At 44.5% G+C, this 27,018-nt stretch overlaps 1 protein-coding gene across 2 annotated transcripts in view; it reads left to right on the top strand.

Annotated features, from left to right (window-relative positions):
- BLTP2 (bridge-like lipid transfer protein family member 2) overlaps positions 1–27,018 on the top strand; it is a 727,711-nt gene that overhangs the window by 185,182 nt on the left and 515,511 nt on the right. For both annotated transcript variants that reach the window (XM_069226186.1, XM_069226185.1), the window contains exon 6: positions 15,202–15,262. In XM_069226186.1, coding sequence (XP_069082287.1) covers positions 15,202–15,262 — 61 coding nt within the window. The remainder of the gene's footprint in view (positions 1–15,201; positions 15,263–27,018) is intronic.

Here is a 27,018-nt window from a genome sequence, read left to right as displayed (position 1 = left end):
GTGTTTGTGGAATAGTGTTGTCTGGGGGTCTCGGCTGGGGGGCCAGGGGGCCTGGCGTTGGGCGCGGTCTGGGCGCAGACGGTCTTGCCTCTGGCGCGCCAGCAGCGTGCCGCCATTAAGAGGGTGGGGTGGGAGGGTGGAGCAGCTGGGAGGAGGGAGGGAGGGCATAGTACAGTATAGTGCTAAGTGGCAGACAATGTTTTTTTTTGTTGCTAGTATTGGCACGTCTGGTCAAGAATAGACAAGATGGGGGTGTGATGTGTAATATTAGAGCAACGATAGTGAAGTAGTTTACTGGCTTTGTCTCCCCATTAGTAGAGGTGTGATAGTGAGGTTAGTCATACAGCCTTGGCTTCTTCAAGCAATGTATGTTGCAGCTTTGCTTGAGTGTGGGTGATCTCTTTGTAGCCTTAGCTCTGGTCTGTCAGTATATATCATTTATCATTTTCAGTCAAATAGCTAATGATGTCTCCTCAGTAGGTTGCCTAGAAGGCTTTACAGAAGGCACCTGGGGAATCTACAGGCTCTTGGTTGGGTATAAAATAGTTATCTAATATTTCTCCCATGTATGAGGTGAATTTGTACATTTATTACTCTGTGTGCCTCTTTCCTAGGAAGGAAGAAATAGTCAAGATGAGACAGAGTGCCATGTGTACTAGAGTGGAAAGTGTAGTCTTTTTTCTGCTGATGGAATAGACACCAGACATCTGAGTGGTCCAGTGCCTCCATGAACGGTCTTGGTAGGGAACGGTTTCTGCCCACTCTGTCCCAGTTCTGAAGTCTGTCTAGTGTCTCATCCACTACCCCGTTCCAGTCTCCCCACAGTATGAGGGGATCACAATGAGAGTTCTCATACAAGTTTTGTGACAACCTGTAGAAAGGATGTGGTTAAGGAAGGGGTGTGGCATAGATGTTTACCAGTGTAAGTGGTAGTAGTGTAGTATTTCAGTAGTTGCTATATATCTGCCTCATTGATTGGAGCATGTTATGTTTTGAAAATGTATAGAGCGCATGGCTACCCAAAGGCCTACCAGCGCTAAACAGAAATCTTCAAAAACACTGCCTTAGGGATGGAGATTAAAATAACCCTGTTTTAAGTAGACGACAAAAGGATCATTCGTGGCTGGTTTGTCATAGGGCTAAAGAGATCTTCCTCCCCTTTTAGTTTTTTTTATTGAGGGGATTACAGCTAAAGCTGCCTATGAAGACCTAAGATGTTGACAGGATTATTGAAGAAGGCCATGGTTCGCAAGAACGACGGGCCTTTGTCATAAAGAGCTCTGTGAATGCAGCATAATGTTTTCAACTTTATCCGTTGCCCCAGTCGGAGCCAATTCAGAGCCGAGAGAGCTGACTTGCCCGATTCATGCCTAGGTACATTGAAGAGAAGGCAGGCAGCAGTTTTCTGCACCACCTACAGTTTCTTTTTAACATATTTTGGAGCACCAAGATACAAGGCATTCCCCTAATTCAGGTGTGAGATGAGTGTCTGTATGATAAGTCTCTTAGCAATAGGGGGAAGTATTTTAAACACCTTTCTAAGGAGTCTGAATATACCAAAACAAATAGAACAGATTTTCTTTGCCTGATGGTCCGTGGTCAGCCATGGGTCGAGCCATACTCCGAAACTTTGATGTCTTGGGCGAGGGCAGATCTCATAGCGAATGCAGAACAGGGGAAATCAGATTTGGTTGAGCGTGATGACCTAAGATCATAACCTCAGTCTTGTCTCCATTCAGCTTGAGTTTACAATCAGACATCCATTTGGATACTGCCCGTAAACAAGGGGCAAGTGACAAGTCAACTGAGTTCTGTTCAGTGGAGAAGGAGACCACCAGCTGGGTGTCATCTCCATATGAAACTAGGGAGAGGCTATATGGCTCCACTACCTTTGCCAGTGGCGACATATAGATATTAAATAACGCGGGGCTAAGAGAGGAGACCTGTGGCACTCTCCAACTATTGAAGCAACTGGAATAAAAGAAAAAAAGAACTATCAAGTACCTGAAATAATCTTGCTTCTAAAAACGAGGTAAACCAACTTCAAGCATTCGCTGTTACTCCAATTTCCCTCATTCTCTGAAGTAAAATGTGATTTACAGTGTCAAAGGCAGCATTGAGGTCAAGAAGCACAGTTTCTGATATCGGTCCCTATCCAGGCACTTCCTGACTTCGCCGTAACTCCAATCAGTGCCGATTCCGTGCTGTGTAAAGGTCTAAAGCCCATCTGAGAAGGATTAAGAATGTTATTATCTTTGAGGAAGGTGGAAAGATGAGGATTTACATGCTTTTCAAGTATCTTGGAGAGGGCTGGCAGCAGGGAGATAGGTCTATAGTTATTGAGTATGGATGAATCTAGGTTGGGTTTCTTAAGCATAGGTTTCGCTATAGCGTGTTTCCACTGAGGAAGGATGGTGCTACTAGACAGTGACCGATTCAACAGGTCAATCAGAGTGGAGACTATTACTGATGACCCTTGTGTTGAAATTGAAGGGATCCAGGGGATACCCAGATTTAAGGGTGATCAGTAGTGTTAAAACAAATTCCGGGGCGAGAGTCTGAATCCGTGAGAGCCTCACTGAGCCATTAGGACATTGCTCACTAAAACCTGGACTGTGGATACCTATCGGGAAGGCCGAATAAATGTCTGAGATTGTTTTCTGGAAGAATAGTGCCAGATCATTACTATGTTTGTAAGAGGCTTCCACTGCTTCAATTTAAGGATGAGGGAGTGCAATTTCTCTTAGTAAATGAAAGATTTCTTTAGGGGTTACAACTCTGTTCTATTTTGGCCGCATAATAAGCACTTTGTGCTACTTTAATTTCCGCATGAAACCGTCTGATGGTCCTCCTATAATCTTCTTCAAGTAAAATGTCATAGGATTTTCTCAATTTTCTTTCCAAACGTTTACAGTCTGTCTTTAATAGACGAAGGTGGGTGGAGAACCAAGGGATGCTTTTTTCCCGATGTCCTCCTGGCCTTGACGTATAAGGGAGAATGATATCTAGGCTTTTGGTGATCCAATTATTGAATATCTCTAGGGAACAGGCCGTATTCCCCTTCAAGGCGGGTTTTAGACTCTCTAAGGTACCAATCCACTCACTGACATTAAGCATATGCCAATGTCTATAGGTTTGGGTTATAATCTGTGAAGATTTACCTGATGCTGGGGTAAGAAGGTTAAAGGAAATTAAAGAATGGTCCGACCAAGCCAGTGGGGTGGAAGGCAAGGCAGTTAGACCGGCTGGATTGCTAAAAACTAGGTTGATGGTGTGACCTTTATTATGTGTAGGGCCTCTGATCAATTGTGTAAGGTCTAATAAATGTATGTCTTCATAACCCCAAAATGGAGATAACTTTTCAGTGCAATGGCCATGTCTCTGCCCCTCCCCCCACCCCCCAATGAACCCAGAGTAGAAAACATGCTGAACCCATATTGAGCGAAGAATGGGACTTTATTCCCCAGCAAATGGGTTTCCTGGAGGAATAGGATATTGGCAGGTAGCTGTCACGGTGTAGGTACTCCTCAGACTCGGTGTGATGCAAACAAGGTCCACCTCCTGACACCACCAAGTCACTGATAAAAAACCACAGTGCATTGGAGTAATCAAGCGAGGGAAGGAAGGGGAAGGATCAGCAGGGACGGGATAACTGTAAAGAAAAATACAAAGTGTTAATTATCACATTGTCTGTCTATTCTCATAAGATCTCACTAAAACCAAAACGACCTGGCCTGCCCATAACTCATAAGGGCAGAACTAGTCCAAAGCCTGACTATGTTCCATCAGTATCACCAATGGATGACCCAAGCCAACTACGGCCACTAATAATCACCTAAGGGTCTCACCGCCCTTCCTCCTAAACAATACTACAGTACGTATAACGAAACAAACATGAGGAGAAAGAATAAGGTGAAGAAAATCTATTTTGTACTTCTTCCTATGATTCAGTTAACCCACTAAGCCTTTCGTTAATGTCACGTATATTTGAAGAAGTAACTCGTTCATATCTCAGTGAAGGTTGACAAGAATTATTTGTCCCGGCTGTTTGGAATCCTGCAAACAGTAAATCTCATTCTGAATTGCCGCCAACAAAAAGCCAAAAAGATTATGTCTCATAAGATCGCCGTTCCTTTATTATGGTACCTCAAAAAGTAAAGTGCTCCAATATATGACAGTCACCCACAACCTGGCCGTAAGGAATGCAGAAGTAAAGAAAGGCGATAGCCTCCGGCAAGTAGCAAGCTTGCCGCTTACCACCTTCTTAGTACTTGGAATTCGAAAGGAGGAGCAGCTAGGAACTCCTTCTGCCGGTAAAAAGTCAGTTTCCAGGAGGGGGCCCTGATGAATCGCATTCCTCTTTTCCGGCCGCCGATGAATTCCCCCCTGGGGAACGCCGTCCGCTCCTACTTCGTTGAGGCTCCGACCTGCCTCATTAGCACAAATAACGCACACCCTTTCCAGGGTGCGCCGACTTTTACGCGATCTCTACCGCGCTGGGCTTCATGGGAGGTGTAGTCCCTAATGACTACAATCTCCCGATCGGCCCTGTAGGCGCCGGCTAGCACCTGACAGTACGCCCACCTCCAAAGCGCCTCCTAGGGCCAGGTTTAGTGGGATGACAAGCATGAAACCGTTGCACCGCCCTAGGGGCATGAACATTGCCTTCCGGCTCCCATGAATCCTCCTCGGCCTCATACCCTTTCCACGACACCAAGTACCATAACTTACCCCCCCGTAGTTTGGAATCCAACACCTTGCGCACCTCATACTCCAGCTGCCCGTCTCTAACCACCGGAGGCACCGCCCGCCGGGTCGCGGACAGAGCTGGCTTCAAAAGGCTGCAATGAAACACCGGATGGATTCTTAAGGAAGCAGGTAAGTTGAGACGGTAAGCCACAGGGTTTATCTTGCGTACCACCTCATAAGGACCAATGTAACGAGGATGAAAGATGCTATGCATCTTAAAACGTATATACTTGGTGGAAAGCCACACTCGGTCCCCTGGCTGATACACCGGCCCCTCACGCCGATGTACATCGCCCCATTTCTTATACTGTTCCTTGGCTTTATCCAAATTAAGTCGTATTTTTTTTTGCATGGATTGTAGGTTCTTAACCATAGCATGGACAGTAGGTTGATCCGTGACATCCCGAGGTATGATTATGGGCAACATCTCCGCGTGGAACCCTGTGTTAGCACGAAAAGGAGACTCCCTTATCGAGCTATGCCAAGCATTGTTGTACGATAGCTCGGCCAGCCATAGCAATGACACCCACGATTCCTGCGCGTCTTTTGCATAGCACCTCAGATATTTCTTCAGGGTTTGGTTGAGACGCTCCGTCTGGCCATCGGTTTGTGGGTGAAAACTGGTGGATAGGGCGGATTCAATGCGCAGAACCTTGCACCACATGCGCCAAAACCTAGCAACGAACTGGGGGCCTCTGTCTGAAATAATGGTTCTTGGTAAACCATGTAACCGCACCACTTGAGACAGAATTAGATGGGCGGTCTGACTTGCTGTAGGTAGGTTTCTACAAGGGAGAAAGTGACCCATCTTGGTAAGACTATCGATTACCACCATGATAGCATTGTACCCCTGATCCATTGGCAATCCCACCACGAAATCCACGCTGATGGTTTGCCATGGTTTTTCCGGAGTGGGCAAAGGCATCAGCTTGCCCTGGCTCTTCGCGTTTTCTCCCTTGGATCGAGCACATATCTCACACCGAACTACCCATGTCGCAACGTCCTTAGCCCAACCTTTCCACCTGAAATGTCGTTGAACTATTTGCGCAGTTTTGGTGTACCCCGGATGACCAGCTGTTACCGCATCATGACACCAATTGAAGGCTTGCATTCGAAGTTCAGGTGTTGGTAAATACAAACGATTACCTTGCAACGGTATTCCATGCTTAAGGGTACGGTCCTGACTTACTTCGGCCCACTCCTTCCACTGAGCAGCAGACTTATGCTTAGAGACCTTTTCTAGGAAGTGAGATATATGAAGGGCACAAAGCACTTTTTCCGGTTGGATGATTGCTTCATCAGGTCTTGAAGTGATGTTCCTCGCGTCCCTTTGTCTAGACAGTGAATCTGCCTTGCGATTGTCGACCCCAGGACGGAAGGTTACTACAAACTCATATTCTGAAAAGAACAGCATCCACCTCATTTGCCGCTGGGTAAGCTGTCTAGCCTCCTTCATATACTGCAGGTTTCGGTGATCAGTATATACCGTGACCGGGTGTTGGGCCCCCCAGAGATAGTGTCTCCATTCTTGAAATGCCTTCTTGATGGCTAGTAGTTCTTTTTCTGCCACCGTATAGTTGAGTTCCGCAGCAGATAGCTTCTTAGATAAAAACGCCACCGGATGAAGCTGTCCCGAGGTCTTGTTTCTTTGGGATAACACAGCCCCAATGGCTATATCCGAGGCATCTGCTTCGACTATAAAAGGTACTTCTGGCTGTGGATGCTGAAGTATAGGCGCTGAGCAGAAGGCCTGTTTTAAGAAGCAGAAGGCCTCCTCTGCCTCCTCTGACCAAACAAAAGACACTCCCTTTCTTAGCAACCTTGTTATAGGTGACACAATGTGGGAAAAATGACAGATGAATCTTCTATAGTAATTGGAAAACCCCAGGAAGCATTGCACGTCTCTCACACTAGTGGGCACTGGCCACTCTTGAACCGCCTGTATTTTTCTTGTCGACATGCAGAACCCTTCCGGGCTTAAATCCACCCCCAAGAACTCAACCTTCTGTACATGGAACTCGCATTTGCTCAGTTTGCAATAAAGATGGTGCTGTTGCAATGCCTGGAGTACTAGGGAAACATGTTCCATGTGCCGCTCTAAGGAGGTAGAATACACCAATATGTCATCTATATAAACGATCACAAAGTGGTCTACGTATTCTTTGAGAACATCGTTCAGAAAGTATTGGAAAGCCGCCGGGGCGTTACACAACCCGAACGGCATTACCAAGTATTCAAACAGGCCATAACGGGTCTTGAATGCCGTCTTCCATTCATCCCCTTCACGGATTCTGACCAGATGGTAAGCCCCCTTCAGATCCAACCTTGTATAGATAGTTGCCTCTTTCACCTGTTCCAATAACACAGGAATGAGGGGAAGAGGGTATCTATTCCTTATCGTGTTCTTGTTCAGCATTCGATAATCGATGCAGGTTCTCAACTCTTTATTTGCTTTAGCTATGAAAAAGAGTGGAGAAGCTGCCGGAGAACAAGATGGTCTAATGAACCCGATTTCCAGGAAACGGTCCAGATATCTTCGCAAATGTTTGGTTTCTGGGTCTGATAGAGCATATACCCTACAAGAAGGAAGGAGTGCTCCCGGAATCAGATCTATCTTGCAATCGTATATACGATGGGGTGGCAATGTCTCCGCCTGACCTTCGTCGAACAAATCCTTGAACTTGGCGTAAACAGAGGGCAATATCACCGCTTTCTCCACCACTGTGGCCAACTGTAACCCTTGAGCCAACGCTAACACGGGGGGGTTATCATATAAGGAACAGACTTTCTCACTCCTCACGGACTGAAAACTAACCGTCTTGGTTTGCCAATCGATAACAGGATTGCTCTTTCTTAGCCAGGGCATTCCCAAAATTATTTCATACTGAGGAGCCTCTATTATATCTAGCCTGATTATTTCTCTGCGTGCCGGAGATACTCCACTGAAAACCAACCCCACATCCTCAGTTTGTTCAGTAAGGGGTCCAGACTTCAGTGGTGTACCGTCAACTGCCAACACAATTTCGGGGTTCTTTCTTGGAATTCTCAGAAGTCCCAGTCTCTTAACCACCCCTTCATCTATGAAATTTCCCGTGGCTCCTGAGTCTATCATTGCCCATACAGGATGGTTTCGATCTTGGGACACCAGCTCTACGGATAACAACAGGTGTGACGCCTTTTCTTCTTGTGGCAAGAGGGTTAAAGAAGTCAACCGGAACCCCGATAGGGGTTCTATAAAGGGCAAATCCTCTTTCTCTGATATCTTCCCTGACGTCACCGCGGCCTTTTGAGTGGGGGAGTAGGAGAACCTTTTTTTTGGTTTTTGGGGACATTCTCTCACATAATGACCCTTCCTGCCGCAATACATGCACAACCCCTGTACCCTCCTACTCTCTTTTTCGGCCTTTGACAGAGGTGCCCTAACGGCTCCCACTTCCATAGGTTCCCCGCATAAATCATGGGAATTAGGAACTGGTCGCCCCTCTCTTTCTGGAATGACCGGCCGCCTATCACCCGCTCTACGCTCTCCCCTTCTCTCTGCTAGCCGATGATTCAATCTCAAGGTAAGATTCACAAGTTCAGTACACGTGGAAGGCTGTGGATCTATTTGGGCTAGGATATCCTTCATGTCGTCTCTTAATCCTTGATAATAGAGAGACATTCTTTTCTCCTCTGGCCACTCTGATTCCGCTACCAGTCTATTGAAGGTGGTAAGATAAGTAACCAGGTCAGACCTCCCCTGTCTCAGTTCCAGCAATTCTCTATCAGCACTAAAGGTGGTTGTTCTGTGATCAAACACCTTCTCAAAGGCCGACCGAAAGGCATTCCAATCCGATAATAATGGGTCATCGTTTCTAACTAACGGCACTGCCCAGTTGGCTGCATCTCCCGAGAGATGAGAAATAGCGAACATTACCCTGGAAAGGTTAGAGGGAAAAGACGCCGGTCTACATGAGAATTGAAGAGACAACTGCGTTAAAAAAGCCTGAACTTTCCTGGGGTCCCCTGAAAACCGTTCCGGACTGGCCAAAGGGATTGGAGGGGAGACGTTCACGGTTATCTGCGGTGTAGATGCTGAGGCATCGAAGGGATTCCTAGTAAGCCTTTCTACCTTGTCCCTTAGTGCCGCTGCCTCCACCCTAGAATCGGCCAACTCTTGCTGCACTAACACTAACGCCTGTAATACATCATCCATAGATGCCATCTTTGCATTACACCGAGCAGGAGGAGTATTATTCGTGGGTGCGTTATTCTGTCACGGTGTAGGTACTCCTCAGACTCGGTGTGATGCAAACAAGGTCCACCTCCTGACACCACCAAGTCACTGATAAAAAACCACAGTGCATTGGAGTAATCAAGCGAGGGAAGGAAGGGGAAGGATCAGCAGGGACGGGATAACTGTAAAGAAAAATACACAGTGTTAATTATCACATTGTCTGTCTATTCTCATAAGATCTCACTAAAACCAAAACGACCTGGCCTGCCCATAACTCATAAGGGCAGAACTAGTCCAAAGCCTGACTATGTTCCATCAGTATCACCAATGGATGACCCAAGCCAACTACGGCCACTAATAATCACCTAAGGGTCTCACCGCCCTTCCTCCTAAACAATACTACAGTACGTATAACGAAACAAACATGAGGAGAAAGAATAAGGTGAAGAAAATCTATTTTGTACTTCTTCCTATGATTCAGTTAACCCACTAAGCCTTTCGTTAATGTCACGTATATTTGAAGAAGTAACTCGTTCATATCTCAGTGAAGGTTGACAAGAATTATTTGTCCCGGCTGTTTGGAATCCTGCAAACAGTAAATCTCATTCTGAATTGCCGCCAACAAAAAGCCAAAAAGATTATGTCTCATAAGATCGCCGTTCCTTTATTATGGTACCTCAAAAAGTAAAGTGCTCCAATATATGACAGTCACCCACAACCTGGCCGTAAGGAATGCAGAAGTAAAGAAAGGCGATAGCCTCCGGCAAGTAGCAAGCTTGCCGCTTACCACCTTCTTAGTACTTGGAATTCGAAAGGAGGAGCAGCTAGGAACTCCTTCTGCCGGTAAAAAGTCAGTTTCCAGGAGGGGGCCCTGATGAATCGCATTCCTCTTTTCCGGCCGCCGATGAATTCCCCCCTGGGGAACGCCGTCCGCTCCTACTTCGTTGAGGCTCCGACCTGCCTCATTAGCACAAATAACGCACACCCTTTCCAGGGTGCGCCGACTTTTACGCGATCTCTACCGCGCTGGGCTTCATGGGAGGTGTAGTCCCTAATGACTACAATCTCCCGATCGGCCCTGTAGGCGCCGGCTAGCACCTGACAGTAGCTGTTTAGCAGTGCAAAGAACAACTCTCCTATTAATTTTGTCCAACAGACAGTTTACATTCCAGGACATTAGGCTGATCTTGTACTCTGGGACTGCTATATCTCTACAGTTATACTTGCCAGAAATAACAGCACCAAAAGTGAAAAACAATTGAAAGAATATCCCCCATACTTCCGAACAGTGAAACATCTGTTGCAGGACATACTGACCTGAGACACCAAAAGTATGTTGGTGCAATGATGTCCTAAATGTTCCCCAACCTTATAAAACTAGTACCAGGTTTGACTATGGGGTGATCCGAGGCTGTGAACCACCATGACCAGTCCTACATGACAGTGCAGCATCCTATAGTTTTCCGTAGTCTCAAGGAAGGGTCGTCCCTCAGGTCCTCCCTGCGCCCGCCCTGGTCTGCAGCCGCCCGCCATTCCTCTTGTGAGTTTCCAGACATCTTGAGTCTTTTGCACCAGGGTGAGTGTGAGTAGGGCCACCCAGCTTCTTTGCCAATGTGGAGAGGTTTGCACCAGCCCTGAGGTGGAGGGGTGGGGGGACCAGTGTCCATGGAGAGTTGTGTGTGTAGTCTGGGATGAATTCTTTCATAACACCATTGAAACACTTCTGTGATGTTGAAAAAGAGGGTCCTGGCATGGTGAATAACTTTACTTTTGGCATGATACAGCAACATATATTGGATGTTCAAGTTGTGTAGTCTCTTTTTTGCAGCAATGATAGATTTCTGTTATAGTACTAATTTGGTTTAGTCTGCTGAAACCATTATTTTATGGGTTTGAAACATTATAGTCTCTGGCGTGCACGCATAACGTAGAATCTCACTTCTGTTCAGGTACTTTAATATGCAGGCCTTCATGAGTCTGGAGGAGCTCCCACCAGCAGGATAGAGCACGACCATTGGTCCAAGAATTTATTGGGCATGGACCCCTCACAGCCCTTGGGGAATGTCACGAAGCGAAGAGTTTTACTGCAGGCTCTCCCCTTCACATCCTCCACAAATGCAGCTAGTTCCTTACATACCTAGGTTTGCATCAAGATTGTGCATTGCATGTCTGCCATTGCATTCTCCACACCAGAGACTTGGATGTCAGCCTCTGCTATTCTGTGTACAGCCCAGCGCAGCTCTTGTCTGATCAAGATAATGTTGGTACCAGCCTTTTTGCGGGAAAATGCAAAAAAGTGCTGCAGAAGAAAGTTCGAATGGCATCCACAAGGTTTGTGGTGCTAAAATCACCATCTTCCCAGCTTTCAGGAACAGGCAGACTTGATTCAGAAAAACAAATTTTCCAACAGTTTTGGCACTTGACTGGGAGATAGCCCCTTTTCCCTATTTTTTGTGCTTTCAACCTCCTTCCAGTTTGTGGTGGAAACGGGTGTGAAGACCATGATGGATCCCAGAAAGCTATACATTTCTGGAAACTAGACAAAATTCTTAATTTAGCAAGGGATCATTTTTGTAGATCCTTCAAGGTTTTCCCAAATAAACCAAGTGTTGAAAAAAAAAAATATTGAAAATTAGTTGGAAAAAAATGGGCATTTGTGACAAAGTTTTCGTTTGTAACTTTTCATCACACTAGCCAATTCACAAAAGCTAAACACCACTACATCTGTTATCACCTTCTGGTTGTGGTGATATATAGGGTTTTTGGGTTTTCTAAGAACTCTAGGTACCCAGAGCCAATAACTAAGCTGCACCTTGCATTGTGGTCCAGGTATAGAGCTATTCATATGATAAAATATAAATTGTGAAAGGTAGGTATCAACGAAATCTATGTATTTCTTAAATGGGCACAAGAAATGGAGTTTAGAATCAGATGTTATGTGCACGTCCCTGAATTTGTTGGTATCCATACTAGCATGTGAATTAGAGGGTATTTCTCAAAATTACTTATTTCTTACACATTGTCTTACATTTGAAAGGTGCACATGCAGAGAAATACATTTGGTAATAACATTTGTTCTCCTATTCTGTCCTCCCCTAACCCTCCCAATACAATTTATACCTCACTTGTATGGGAAGGCCTAGTGCCCGCAACAGGAAACGGCCCAAAATGCAGCATGCATACATACAATTTTTCCATGCAAAACTGACCTGTTTTTGCAAAGTGGGTAACTGTAATTTTTGGGCCCTACCTCAGCCAGCACCTATGGAAACCTAGAAAACTTGTACATTTTTTTAAAACTAGACACCTAGGGTAATTCAGGATGGGGTGATTTGCGTGGTTCTTACCAGGTTGTTTTACCCAGAATGCCTTGCAAACCTCGAACTTTGACTAAAAACACATTTTCCTCACATTACTGTAATGGAAAATTCTGGAGTCTGCACAGAGCCACACACTTCCATCCACCCAGCATTCTTCTGAGTCTTCTGATGAAAATGGTATCTTGCTTGTGTGGGTAGGCCTAGTGCCTATGACAGGAAATGGCCCAAAACGCAACCTGGATACATCAAATATTTCTACGCAAAACTGACCTGTTCTTTTTGCAAAGTGGGTAGCTGTGGTTTTTTAGCCTTACCTCACCTAGGGAAGCCTAGCAAACCTGTATGTTTTTGAAAAACAGACACCTAGGGGAATCCAGGGAGGGGTGACTTGCATGGATCCTGTGAGGTTTTTATTTAAAAATATATATATATATATTTTTACCCACAATGTCTTGCAAACCTCAACTGAAATCATTAATTTTCCTTACATTTCTGTAATGAAAGTTCTGAAATTTGCAGTAATACTGAAAATTCTTATCACCCAGCATTGCCCCACTTGTGTCAATAAAAATGCTGTCATCTGTGTGGCTAGGCCTACTGCCACCACAGGACCAGCTCAAACCAAGGACAATGGGAGCTCCTGCGTGGGGACTCCTATTGACATTGGTTGAATCCGTTCCTGTCACTGGCAGTAGGCCCAAGCACACAAGTGGCACAGCATTTGGGGCAATGCTAGGTGATAGGAATTTTGTGGTTTCCTCCGGATTCCAGAAGTTTACAATCTCAGAAACGTGAGGAAAAATGTGTGTTTCAAATCAGGTTTGCAGGGCATTGTGGGTGAGAAAATGGTGTGGGATGGATGCAAAGCATACGACCGTGTACTCCCCCAGATGTTTAGTTTTTAGAACTGTCTAGGTCTGGTAGGTTTTTATACTTGGCAGCCTACCAAAGCCCAAAAAGTGCAGCTGTTGACCATTGCAAGTGGGATGATACTGGGAGTTGGACAGACTCTCCTGGCCTAATTTGTAAAAACAGCACCCTAAAACAATCAAATATCCTCTTACTTGCCGTTGGGATGAAATGCTTTACTCCACAGGGGAGCAGAAAGACTGTTTCCCCAATTTTGAGAGTATGGAGGCATGCCCATGCCAGCAGCCCTCACGCCTACAAATAAGGTGTTGAGGGCGGAACCGTTTCGACACCGATGGGGTTATATTCCTACCCCTCCCTCCTTCCCCTCCCTTCAGCCACATAGTAAGTTACATTTCAGCACAACTCGGTCATTAAAATTATCTGTGGAGGCACAGTTAGATGTAATAACTTTGTCTTACTTGTGTGGTACCGGCCATCAGGACAAATTTAGAAAGGTCTTGGCTTGTGTGAATCCCCACTTTGTTTTGTAGGGCTCGTGTGCTTGGTGTTCTAGGCGGTTGTGTGTGTTTCAGGTACACCTAGTCAGAGTTCTCAGCAGTAGCTGGGGAGGTGGGGAAATGGATGTTCTGGCATAGCGCAACTAAGTGACACTACAAAAAGGAGGTGTGATGTATGAGCATTTCTTCGTGACATAACTCAGCTTTCCCAGTCTGCAGTTGACCCTCGACGTACTATAGAGACCTACAATAGGGTAAAATTACCTAAGGAAAATGCTGCAAAAGTATCTTGGCAAATCTGTGTCTTGTCTTGCCTCGCTTTCAGTGCGGCAAGAAACAGAAGGTTTTGCCTTTGCTATCCCTTAACAGACCATGATGAGAACTTTTTGGGCCTGGGGTTGGGCTCATGTGCAGGTCTGAGCAGTGCTCTATGCCTTTCACAATGGCCTTTACAGCAACACACCATTAATTTGGTCCTGACTCTGGGTTTTCTGCCCCTGATGTAATCCCTCTTTAGGTGGGCACAGAGCTTCCGCTGATAGACAGAGGACATCGAATCAGCTTGCATTCTGATACAGTATTTGGATTTTGTGGATTCCAATTGTGTCTTGCTGAAAGTACAGGCTGGTCACTTAGAAAAAAACATTGCACCGTGCTTTCAGAGTTGTGTTCATACAGTGATAGCAGACATCCAGTAATTTCGCTATGGTGTTGTGGATTCAACACATATAGTCCAGACCACATCACAAGGGACAGAGAAGGGCGTGAAGTACATATTTTCGTTTTTGTTCATGTGTTGCAGTGGCCATGCTTTTGGCCACCGTGTTTATAAAAGAGAGCTTGGTGAATCAGAAACACACACGATAACCTGCCTACAATGACCTGGGCAGGATGATGGCAACATAATGAGCAGCGTAGACATATCGAAGTGTACAGGGGAGACAGCCGCATCTGTACCTTTGCTGTTTATCACTGTAATCCACTTTTGTGGCGCACAGGTGTACTGGAAGACCCCTTTCCTGGGGTGCCAAACCCTTCATTTATGCCTGCCATGATACATACAACTCGCTTTCTCTTTATTTCTTGTTCTCTCGCTCTGTCTTTCTTTCTCACACTGAGTGTTGCTCATGACACACCACTTAATTATCAGGCAAGGCCAGTAGGCACCATTCATTACTTGGGGTGGTAAAACGGTTCTAGGAGCAGATTGAGGCGCGGATAAGTTAGAGATTGACTTGTGGAGGAGACATAGTGAAAGCAGCCTATGAAGGATAGAGAAGGATGAGTCCAGAGAGAGGGTATAGTAGTATGTGGCATGATGGGCATAGTCAACTTCCATGTTTATGGCAGGAGGTGATAGATGACTATGCATTCCCTCTCAAAATAGTTGCTTTAAGGGTTAAGGTCTTGACCTCTTTCTGTTCCGTTTGAACCCTGAATGAATGTCCATTTATCTGTGAATTTTCAGTAAATCTTCATTTACTTGTATGACTATGAGTGACTTTGTCTTTGTGACAATTATCCCTAAAATCCTTTTCTCACTCAGGATTGGCTGTAAAGTGAATCTGCAGCAACTGAATAGCAAGGTGCTGAAGAGCAGCCAGTTGGTGAGTATTATTTCTTATTTTGGTGGATGGAAGCAAACTTTAGTTTCAGTCTGCAATGGGAGATTGAATGGGTGTTCCCATCTTTTGATACTGAAGTTACGAGGACCTGTTTGCCCAGTGCATAGAGTAGTATTATGACATAACCAAGGGCTGCTATGGGAATGGGACAGAATAATGGCCATTTTCTGCAGGAAGAGGTAGACAGACTTAGAGATAGTCTTCATATCCTCCATAACTTTGTGAACAACTAAAATGTATGCAGAACTTCAGTGGAAACAAATGCAGATCACAATGAATGGAAGTAGTGTGCTCAAAGCAAATGTGGTGTCTCTATTTTGCAGGACACTTATACATTGGATCAGTGCTTCCCAAACTTTATAATCACGACCCACTTTTTATTATGATGAACATTTGCTCCTCAACTAGCACATGATGTGGCAGATTTTTTATGTAATTAAAGCATAATTTGATAGCACCTTATTTGCAGACAGCATGTTTTCCATTGAAAAGGTGACTACGTTTTCACAGACATACAGTGTTACTGATAAAACTATATTGCACACAAATGATATTGTGTGGAGATCAGGCTCAATGAATATCTATCATCTGTGCATCACTAAGTGAAGTGTCTCGATTTTTCTGCTCCTACTACATTTTTTGTTTCTATTGCACAGAATTACAAAATAATGGGCTTAATTTTGCTTTCCATACTTCTGAATGTCTACAGTTAATTTGCTGGTACTTACATTTTGTTGTTATGAAAAAATGGCCTTGTCCAGCTTTCATTCCGTACTTCATGTAGATTAGCAGGATTGTCACATAATTAATTTCACTTTTCTTTCTTTTACTGCAAAGTGAGAGGATTTTGTAAACACAAGTTTCCCTGTTAAAAATAAGCAGGAGAAAACATATCTTGATATTTGACCTATTTTTTTGAAGCACAGAAAATGTGACGGGTAAATACAGAATTTAAAGTCATCTTTATTTATTGTCTGGACTTTGGCAACCCACCAAATATTGCCTTGCAACCCACCAGTGGGTTGCGAGCCACTGTTTAGGAAATACAGTATCAGGTGGTGGTTTTCTATCCCCTGAGTAAAACCTCTCCCTAAAGGACATTTCCATAGTTCAAGGCTAACTCTTGAGCAGTGTTTCCTGGTCCAGGACTGACAGGGTAAAAATCAATCCCTGTGAGCACTGTAGCTATCCCGAGTTATCCCTGCTACTCATTTGTAATACTATGTGATTTTCTTCCAGATTGCAGCTCTGGCTTTTTATAAATATCTACATTTCATTTATGCTTCACTAAGCATCCCACACAGTCTGGTTTGCTTTGATCACTCAAATGGAAGCAAAGGTTGGATTTCACTTTAATTCCTTTTTGACTCATTTAACTATGATATTTAAACTGTAATCACTTAAGAAGTATGTTGTCATTGCTATATAGTGAAACAGAGTATGTCATAGTAACTATTGTCAGTAAGTTATTTTTCCCTGTGTTGACAAAGTATTACAATGATGTCCAGCGGTGTCCACTGATATCACCTACATTGAACTTTTGGGGAAATTAAACCCAAGGGCCAAGTTTACTGTCTTGAAAGACCCAGGAGTGGCAGTCTGTTCAAACTCCGGTAGCTTAGCAGGCCTTACTAACACACTGACCCCTCAGAAAACAGGACTACTAGTAAAACATCTTGATTCATTAGCCAGTCAAGATCACAGTGAAATCCGGAATCAAGTCAGAAGAGAAACCCCACAGCAAGAAATGGAAGGAACAAATAACTCCCCAGAAAGCAACTTGAGTGCTAAAGTCTGACATGAAGGAACTAACTCATATTTAAATTTGATAACGGATGCATTGATCCATGCCACAGACCGTTCCATCAGATATGGTGACACTTAGACTCTAGCTAAGAAGGAAATATTCGTTTGGCCAAAAAACAAATCAGAGGTTAACCACTCTGATAATACACCAGAACTAATAACTCCAATCATAAATCCTCTGGGCTGTACTACAGTCTTCCCCCACCCAACCCCAAGACTCATCCCTAGCATGGATATTATTTAGGGGGGTAACATAATTTTCAAGCAAATCGTGGACATCCAGAACAACTCTTGGTTGTGACCCATTACTATCCCTAGCAATGCAGACCTTTTACAGGCGATGGAAGTAAAAACAATCAACCTGATTGAGGAAGGTAGGGGTTAAGACAACATTCAAGAAAAATAAAAAAATCACACAATAGTGAACAAAATCATATCAACATCATCACCACCAAAAAGGACCCTGCACTACGACAATCTAGGCCCATCAGGTCTCTTCATTTCATTGTTGGACACCCTTCAAGCTTCAGTTGAAGCTCTTAACATGCAATCGGGTGCGCAAGACATTCACATAGAAGTTATGGATCTAAAGGCCTCCCAAATTACAGGAAATTGGAAAAACAAACAGACTAGGGGCCAGATGTAGGAAGCCTTTTGCATGCCGCAAACTGCGAAAAACGCAGTTTGCGGCATGCAAAAGGCCTAACGCGATGCACATCCTCAAATTGCAAGTCGGTACCGACTCGCGATTTGAGGATGCGAGTCACAAATAGGAAGGGGTGTTCCCTTCCTATTTGCGACCGCATCGCCATGCTGAGTTGCTTTGTGACCGCGAATGCGGTCGCAAACCAACTCGCAGTTACCACCAACTTGAAGTGGGTGGTAACCCATTCGCAAAAGGGAAGGGGTCCCCATGGGACCCCTTCCCCTTTGTGAATGCCGGAAAAAATGTTTTTTCAGAGCAGGCAGTGGTCTTATGGACCACTGCCTACTCTGGAAAAAACGAAACCAAATGGTTTCGCAAGTTTTTCTTTTTGCAAATGGTTTTCCTTTAAGGAAAACGGGCTGCAAAAAGAAAAAAAATACTGCTTTATTAAAAAAAGCAGTCACAGACATGGAGGTCTGCTGTCTCCAGCAGGCCACCATCCCTGTGAGTGCAGGGACTCGCTATGAGTTCGCAATTTGCGACCCACCTCATTAATATTCATGAGGTGGGTCTTTGCGACCCCATAGCGAGTCGCATAAGGTGTCTGAGACACCTTTCTGCATGCAATTTTGCGAGTTGCAAATTGCGAGTCGGTATGACTCGCAATTTGCAAGTCGCAAAATTTTACTTACCTACATCTGGCCCTTAGTCACTAGAGTTCAAACAGTCTATTCACCGTCACAGCCAACTTGTGCTTGTGGTCCCATCTTAGACAACTAAGTGCTCTGCCAACAGTTCTGGCAAGCATCATGGATATGCAAAAGCAAAATATAGTTAATAAATTGCCAAATAGGCAGCAATGGTGAGATAATAACAAATATCATCCAAACTTTGAAGTGGACTTGCACAAGTTGCCACCAGCCATTGAGCTTCCAAGGGGTTGTGCCCGAACATACAATAAGACAATAGCCAAAAGTGGCAACATTGACATATAAGCAGCAGCCCCAAATTGAAGAAGTAAGCCTAAATGGCTTTAACGTTGTTAACCGATCAAAGAGGCAGAAAAAACGATCCAGAAAAGCAAGGAATAAAATTATTCAAGGAGCACCTGAGCCAGTATATAGTATGTATTCAATGTTCAGAACAAAACAAGGAAAAAAAAAAAGGGGACACTGTCAGCCCTAAGGAAAGACGCCCTGGTATGCATCTAAAGTTTAGTCCCCTGCAGGAGGAGCGGGATGCCGGTGAATCTAATGCTTTGTTAGAGCTTGATGCAATGATGCTCTGGAAATCCGTCTCCAGGTGCACAGAACTTCCTTGATAAAATGGACCTAACAGAAGATGATTCTTATGCTACATCAAATGAAACAGCACAAAACCTCAGAGACAATCTCACCAAAAGTTCAAATCAAACAGCATAAAATGCCTATAAAAAGAAAAAAAAAGCCCTGCCTCCAAAACGCCTTAAGGTACAAACATCACAGACCGCTTACCTAATGGTCAAGAAGTATCCACAATCGTAGGTGGTCAGGAAACTAACCTGAATCGTGACATTAAAGACCACGGGAGACCATCGGCCAACTTTACCTGGTGAAGTAATCACCCTGTTTGAGCACACCCACTCCAGACATCTAGTGCATCAGACACAGAGGTGCAAAGGAAGCCACCAGCATTGGCCATTACGTCACACCAGCCTGTAGCACCATTAAACATTAAAAGCTCTGGCACTAGGGGAATAACAATACTTTCCAGCAGTCAACAATGTAAAGTAACATCTTCGTTGGCTGAAACGAACATGGATCCAGAACAAGTTAATAAGGAAGCCGGCAGCTTAAGGGTCAACATAACATCTCTAAGCACCACAATACCAACAGAAAGAGTTAATGTCCAGCGATCACATAAGAAAGAACCATGGGCAAACCAGGCAGAAGAGGATACTGCCTCTTTGAGTGACACAACGACCTTGCAAATCTGCCTTTCAAACGAATATGAATCGCAAGGCCCGCATGATATTGTGAACAGAGGTAATATATTGAGACTATTTTCAGATGTGCCAGGTTTAGAAGACTTAGGGCCAGATGTATCAAAGGGTTTTACCCATTCTGTGTCTATGGGAAAATGCGTTGGTACATATGGCCCTTAGTATCTTCAGACCTCATTTCAGTGGAGTTCGTCTCCAAAGAGAAGCAAAAGTCGATGGATCAAATGTTAACTACATTGGCATCAGAAGAAATAGTCCTTCTCATTTGGAGTTTCAAACAACACTTTGAAGCATGGGGCATAAACCTATCAAAATAAAAAGTTGTGTGACTAAACCGCTGTTACCAAAACTATCTGCAAGGTGGTGCCTGAACAGAATCCTGGTCTACTCCATCTTGAAGAGTGCTCGGGGTAGGAGGCAAACTGTGGATAAAGCTGAGTGTGGTCTCAAACAGTGATACAAGTTTGGAGCAATGGAGCTGGCTACCGGTTTATCCTGAAAGCTCCTAAAAATGACTGACCCTGGCCCCGGGCAAGGAGAGTGACTATGGGAGGTGGGGTGGGGCAGGAGGGGATGTGAGCTGAGCATTCTATCATGGAACATTGCAGGGGACAAATCTCTGCTTTAAAAGGGAACACCACTACTGAATTGGGAGATGTGATATCATAGCTCTCCAAGAGAATTGGGCAATGGAAGCATTACCGTTGTATGGCTATACTCATTATGTAAAGGCTGACAAAATTGAGCGATATGGAAGATCTAAAAGCAGACTAGTAATCTATGCATCATTAGCCTGGAATGTTCAAACCGAGCAGTTGACTTCTCCGGATTGCAAATAATTAAGGTCAGCCAATGGTGTAAAAATTAGTTACACCCAGTACTAATGGTAAATACATATGTGCACCCAAACTCGAAAAAAGAAGCAAACGTTCAGTGCCTTGATAATCTCAATGGTAACTGAACTAAGACTTGCCCATCCAGCCTGGGACATAATTCTAACAAGGGGACTTCAACACCAATTTAATCTGTACTCCAGATGAAGCTGAAATACTAACTTCAGAAAACCGCTTTTGGAACGTGAAGCCACACTTTAACCAGCAACCAGGTCGAAAGGACCGCCTAGGCCAAAAATTAGTAATCTCCCTGGAGTACTTCGGTCTGAGGGTAATAAATGGCAGAATGAACGACGATGTACCTCCAAAATTCACTTACTATAGTGGACAATCATGGTCTATACTTTATACAGCAGTATCTCTTTCGTTAATCCCGTACCTAGTGCACTTTTCCATTGAATTTACCACAAATAGTGATCACTGCCAACAACGGATCAAATTCTGGATAAGTCCTGCAAAACATACTACTGCTGCTGATCTTGGTTTCCTACAGTCTGCAAATTTAAAGTGCTTGAGATGGTCCAACAACAACTTACCAGGTTTACACAGCAAGGCAAACTGGTGGAGGCAACTAGATCCGCAGCAAACAATTTGATATATGCCTAAACAAATTGTACAAAAGCTATTATATTACACGCCACACCAGTGACCAACAATGGGCATGCTGCAAGCAATATGTACACAAGATTCTAGCGAAAAAGCCAGCTCTTCAAAAGGGAGTTTAAAACAGGCTGTCAGGAAATTCAAATCTACAGACATCCACCCAGCATTGTGGAAAAAGAAATCAGAATCTAAGGAAAGAATATAAAAACTATTATGGGAAGACAGGAACACAAAGAATAAAGATTGTCACATTTTGGACAAAACTAATCTACAGCACTAAACAGTCTAACTCCAGGACATTCTTGTAGATTGTGAATGGCTTGAAAAAGCTAGGAAGATGGATAAACAACTCAAATGTCCAGGAAGCGGCCTGGGTTGATCACTGGCCATGATGTTTGAAAAGTACCAAATATTTGAACTACTGATCAAACAGATACAAACAACACACCTTTGTAACTGTCGTGGCATCAACAGCTCCCAATATGGGGAAGGTCAAACATCAAATAAAAAAACATGTTCGGAAAATCAAAATCTTTCGTTATACTTGCATGATACAGTTAAAAATATAATAATAATAGACAGAAGAGATGGAACACCAGGGCCCAATGGAATCCCCCAAGCCATCTTCAAATGGGACCCAGACTACTGGGCAGGCCAGCTATGTATCCTATATAGAGTGGTGGAATCAACAGGCAGTATCCCCTCGAGTTGGACTGGTTCAATTATCAACCCTGTCCAGAATGGTGGAGACCTTTCTAATACAGCAATTTATAGGCTAATTGCTTCATTAGATGAGGAAGCAAAATACTACGCATAATTTATACTAGAGGACCTTTTAGAGTGGTTGGACAAAAAAAAAAAAACTAATCCCACTCAACCAGACTGGATTTTGTATAGGGCTTGACACAGTAACAAACATCCTGACCGTCTCCCTACTAGCAGACATATACAAGCGGAAAAATCTAAAATTGTGTCTGTTTTGCAGACCTAAAATCAGGGTGATCATGGTACACTGTGGAGGAAACTAAGAGGCTGGAACTTCCCAGAAAGACTTTGTTGAGGAATCGAACAACTTTACATACAAACCTGGATTCACGTTAAACTGGGGGAGGGCTCCAGTATTTCAAGAAAGATAGCTGCCAATAATCATAATGAAACAGGGGTGTGTGTTTTGCTCCACAGCTCCTCAACTTGTTTGTGGCAGACTTAACAGCACAACTCAAAAAGGTCAACTTGCACCCACTGCATTTGTCCCCCCCAACTGTCTCCTCTCTCCTATGCAGATGACATCCTCTTATTAAGCCTAACAAAAGTAGGCCCACAAAGATCTGTGATTAAGTTAAGGAACTATGGGCCAGATGTATCAAGATTCCAGTTAGTGATTCTCAAATAGTGATTTTTAAGAAATTGCTATTTAAGAAATGCAAAAAGCGATGTATCAAAATTGAAAGTCGCTAATAGTGATTTCTTAAAATTCGCAAATGCAATTTGCGAGATGCAAATACCGAATTGGTAAAACAATTGCGATACAGTAATTGAAAATCGCGAAAAGGGCAAACCGGAACAGCCTGATGACATCACAACCAGGAAGTGAGTCAGCCCATGCTGTTTCCAGGAGCCACACCCACAGGAGCAGGGAGAGAGACATAGCCCAGACCAGGGAGCAAGCATTGTGAGCAAGCCAGACCAAACGGCAACATGGCCAATGCTGGAAATGGGAAGGAGAAGGGAGACAGGAAGAGGAAGCTCAAATTCTGTGAGCACGAATTGGAGGGGCTCACTGAGGAGGTTGTTAGGAACCATGACAGACTATTTGGCAAGAACTCACTCCAAGTACCTGAGAGTGAAAAGCGGAAACCCTGGTCTGACATCCAGACAAAAATATGCGCATTGGGTTTTGTGCAGTGCTCTGTGGAGGAGATACGCAAGCGATGGTACAACTTACGTTCCCATGCTAAAGAGAGGGTGGCCAGCAGGCTAAAGGAGGCAAGGAACACCGGAGGCGGACCATCCACCCAGACACTGTCCACCCCCATGGAAGAACTGGTGGAGTCCACACTGCTTCCAGAAGCTATCTAGAAGCTATCAGTGGCGTTACTGACATTGACACCTCAGGGACACCTAGCCGTTAATTATGTGTATCCCCATATGTGCGTATACAAATGCCCCTTAGGCAATAGATATCCGCTTGATGCACAGCGAAAAGTAGTCCATGTCACATCATACATACAACACAACTATGCCTTATGGGAGTGGTAGTACACAACCCTAAGGTGAATACACCACATAAATAGCAAGATAATGGTCAGCCGTATAGAGTAACACAACAAACGACTTAGTTACACAAATTAATTGTACATTTAAAGCAACAATGCGACAATCTGTGAAAAATGCAAAAACTGACATGCTGCACATTGTCCTTGCAGATGCCCTGGGCCCTGCTGCAGCAGGATCAGAAAAAGTGGGGGAAACAGAAACACAGCCACAGTCTGACTCAAATACCAGTGAGTCCTACAGTATTGCACCTACTAGACGCAGGGCAAGGGTGTTACACTCCCAGAGTATAACCTGGACTCAGATGAGATGCCAAAAGACGAACCCACACCACCACCAGAGGCTAGTTCCACAGGAAGACAGCAGTTCCTGCGTCAGCAACAGTCAACTACCCTCAGGAGGCGCCACTATGTAGGCAGACAGTGCACAGATGAAGGAGAGGGCCCATCAATCTTTGGCGGCCTTGAAGCTTCCATGCTGAAGGTGCAGCACCTGCAATGCAAATACATAAGGTCATTGCACAGACCGCTTGTGTCTCTCAATTACAATATGGGATTACTACATAAGCAGTTGGAGACTCTGATAGAGGGACAGCAAACAGCAGCTAAAAACACCAAGGAGTTGACACACGCCATTGGGGAACTCTGTACTGAGATACGGCAGGAGCGCGTCCGCCAGCACAGGCACCATCACCGATTCTTGGGAAGGTTTGATGGCTTCTGTAGATCCGTCAATCGGCTCGCAAGTTAAACAGCCTTGATATCATGGCGTGCCGTGGCCACACAGGTGGAGATGGCACATTGCAGTCGGGACGTTGCACAGGGATTGGTGCAAATAACCAACGTCCTGGATGCAATGCAAACAGCACACAGTGCCACAACCAGCGAACTGGGTGTTGGAGATAGTGAGGAGTCCTCTAGCCTCAGCAGTCTGACAGTCCCTGTGATTGATCCGAGGCATCGCAGTGCCAGACACAGTACTGCCTGTGAACCTGCTACAAGAGGTACCAGCGAGGGTACTGAGCACTCAAGTGGAGTGAGTGGATGTAAGAAGTGATGTTGAGGGCTACAGGGGACTATCTAACCATGTAGCAATACAGTTATACTATGATGCTAATAGTGTGACACTATTAATCGTTCATGTCTGCCTATTGTGCATAGCTATGTCCTATTGACACATTTGTTACCTGAAGTCAAGGTAATTAAGATGCTAACTACAGAAATACATATTATTGGAGTGGAGTTGTCATTACTGACATAAAAAATGGTTGCGCCTGACGTCAGCATGTCTTTGCCTGCCCTCTGCTGCACTGCTCCTCTCTGCTGGTTGAAGGGGTGGTAAGGGATCATCATCCTCATCTGAGTCCGGCTCCGTGAGTTCCACTGGTATGCCCCTGGTGGTTGCTATGTTGTGCAAGATATCACATGTGGCCACAATTTTGCATGTCCTCTCTCGGCTGTACTGTAGTGCACCTCCACTCTTATGGATGCACCTGAAGCGTCTCTTCAGCAGCCCTAAAGTGCGCTCCACCACATTGTGGGTTGCCCTGTGTGCAGCATTGTACCTCCTCTCTGCTGGAGTTGCAGGGCTCAGGTAGGGCGTCAGCATATAGGTACGCACAGCGTAGGCACTGTCTCCTGAATGCACTGAGAGTAACATGAGTACTTGTGATATCTGACATCACACTTAAATCAATGCAACATTGTAAACTATCAAATTACCTAGTAGATAGTCTTCACCAAACTCCCCAGCTAGCAGTCTTGTGTGAACCCCGATGTGGTGAAACATGTACGAGTCATGTGTGCTCCCTTGGTATCTGGCCACAAGATCGGTAATGATGTAGGAGGCATTGCATATCACCTGTATGTTCATAGAATGATTGTTTTTACGGTTGCAATACACTTGCTGGCCTATGGTGGACAGATTGCTACATGTGTTCCTTCGATGGCACCTAGCACATGTGGGAACTGGGCTATCTGGTAGAAATCTATTTTAGTTTGTTATACTGCCTGTGGGGTGTTGAGGAATCTTATGTACAGTTGTATTCTGATCAGCATGGCATTGAGGAATGCGTTGAAAAATCTAGAGAGGGCACTCTGTGATACCCCTCCAGCTGCTGCTATGACCCCGATAGCTCCCTGAGGCTAGTAGGTGCAGGGAGCATGATACCTGCAAATGGGTGGGTATGCTATTGGTCTTGTGTGTTGTGTGCGCTGCAGCATGGGTTGTAGCTCAGCTATCAGGTCAAGTATCATGGCTGAGCTTAACCTGTACTTCTCATAAATTCCCTCTTCAGTCTGGACAAAAAGGGTTATGCGCACTCTGAAAATGTGCTCCTGTCTCCTCCTCCCACTCCACAAACCTGCCAAGATCCTCATTCTCCTCGCCATGACGTAGAGTGCAGCCATTGTGGAATAGCGGCTGGGGCAGTCTGGGTCTTTTCATATAGGTTATAAAATGGCAAAAGGCCATTCAGCGAATATTCGGAATTTGCGATTTTTGTAAAAAAAAAAATTTTGATGCATCACATTGCGAATCAGATTTTGCGTGTCGCAATCAGCGTATTGCAAATAGCGTCCCGATTTTGCAGATCGCTATCTGCGAATCACTAATCGTTGTCGCAATTTGCGTTTCACAATTAGCTATTCGGTAATTAATGTTGCTATTTGCGATACGCTGTTTGCGACACACAAATTCATGTCTCATTCGCACTGCGAATGCCTTTCATACATCGCAAAAGGCATTTTTAAATTCGCAAATGGCCGTTTTTTGCGTTTCGCACTGTTTGCAAATGCAAAATTGCTTGATACATCTTGCCCCATGTCTCCACCAACAAACACGAAATCAATACAGTAAATGGTTGGTCAGAGTCGTGCTGGGGGGAAGTAAGCAGCTACAAGTATTTCGGCTTATATTGATAATAGGTTTAATCATCAGAAGCAGAGGCAATACATGTTTAAGAAAAAACAGAAAAAAAGGAAATGCCCTGGTGTTTACATTTTGTACCCTTCTTTCAAGCCTCCCCTGGCAGTAATGACAGTACAAATGCTCCTGACAATAGATTATGAAAGTGTCGCAATGCATGGAAAATACGCTAGCCTTTTGAACAAGCTGCAAGTAACAGTGTATAAGCAGGTGTTGCAGCTCCCTCAGAATGCTGCCCCTGCACAGGTGCATCTGGAATTTGGTCTTAATGAGTCACTGGGGAGGATGTTCACGTTTATAAATTAAGCAGAGACCAAGCCCCACTGAATAGTGCATTATGGACGGCACTAGTAAGCCTTGCAGCTATAAGAAAGAGTACTTCACATACCTGGTATGTATATGTCCGTGTCTACATCCAGCCCATGTTAGCCTGTTGTAAAAAAAATAAAAAAAATATTTGATTTATTGCCAGTGGAATCCGCACATGTAGAGCAGCAATAATAAGTCTTAACCGGTCGGATCCCAAACTTAGCACAAAACTGATGAAATACTTATTGTTACATGAACAAGTAATAAGGAAGCATAGTCAAGGGAAACATCACTTACATCG

This window comes from Pleurodeles waltl, chromosome 3_1 (assembly GCF_031143425.1).
Source record: "Pleurodeles waltl isolate 20211129_DDA chromosome 3_1, aPleWal1.hap1.20221129, whole genome shotgun sequence".
In the NCBI taxonomy this organism is placed as follows: Eukaryota; Metazoa; Chordata; class Amphibia; order Caudata; family Salamandridae; genus Pleurodeles; species Pleurodeles waltl.
The sequence above is the reverse complement of the archived record's forward strand: the minus strand, read 5'-3'. Positions and strand labels throughout refer to the sequence as shown.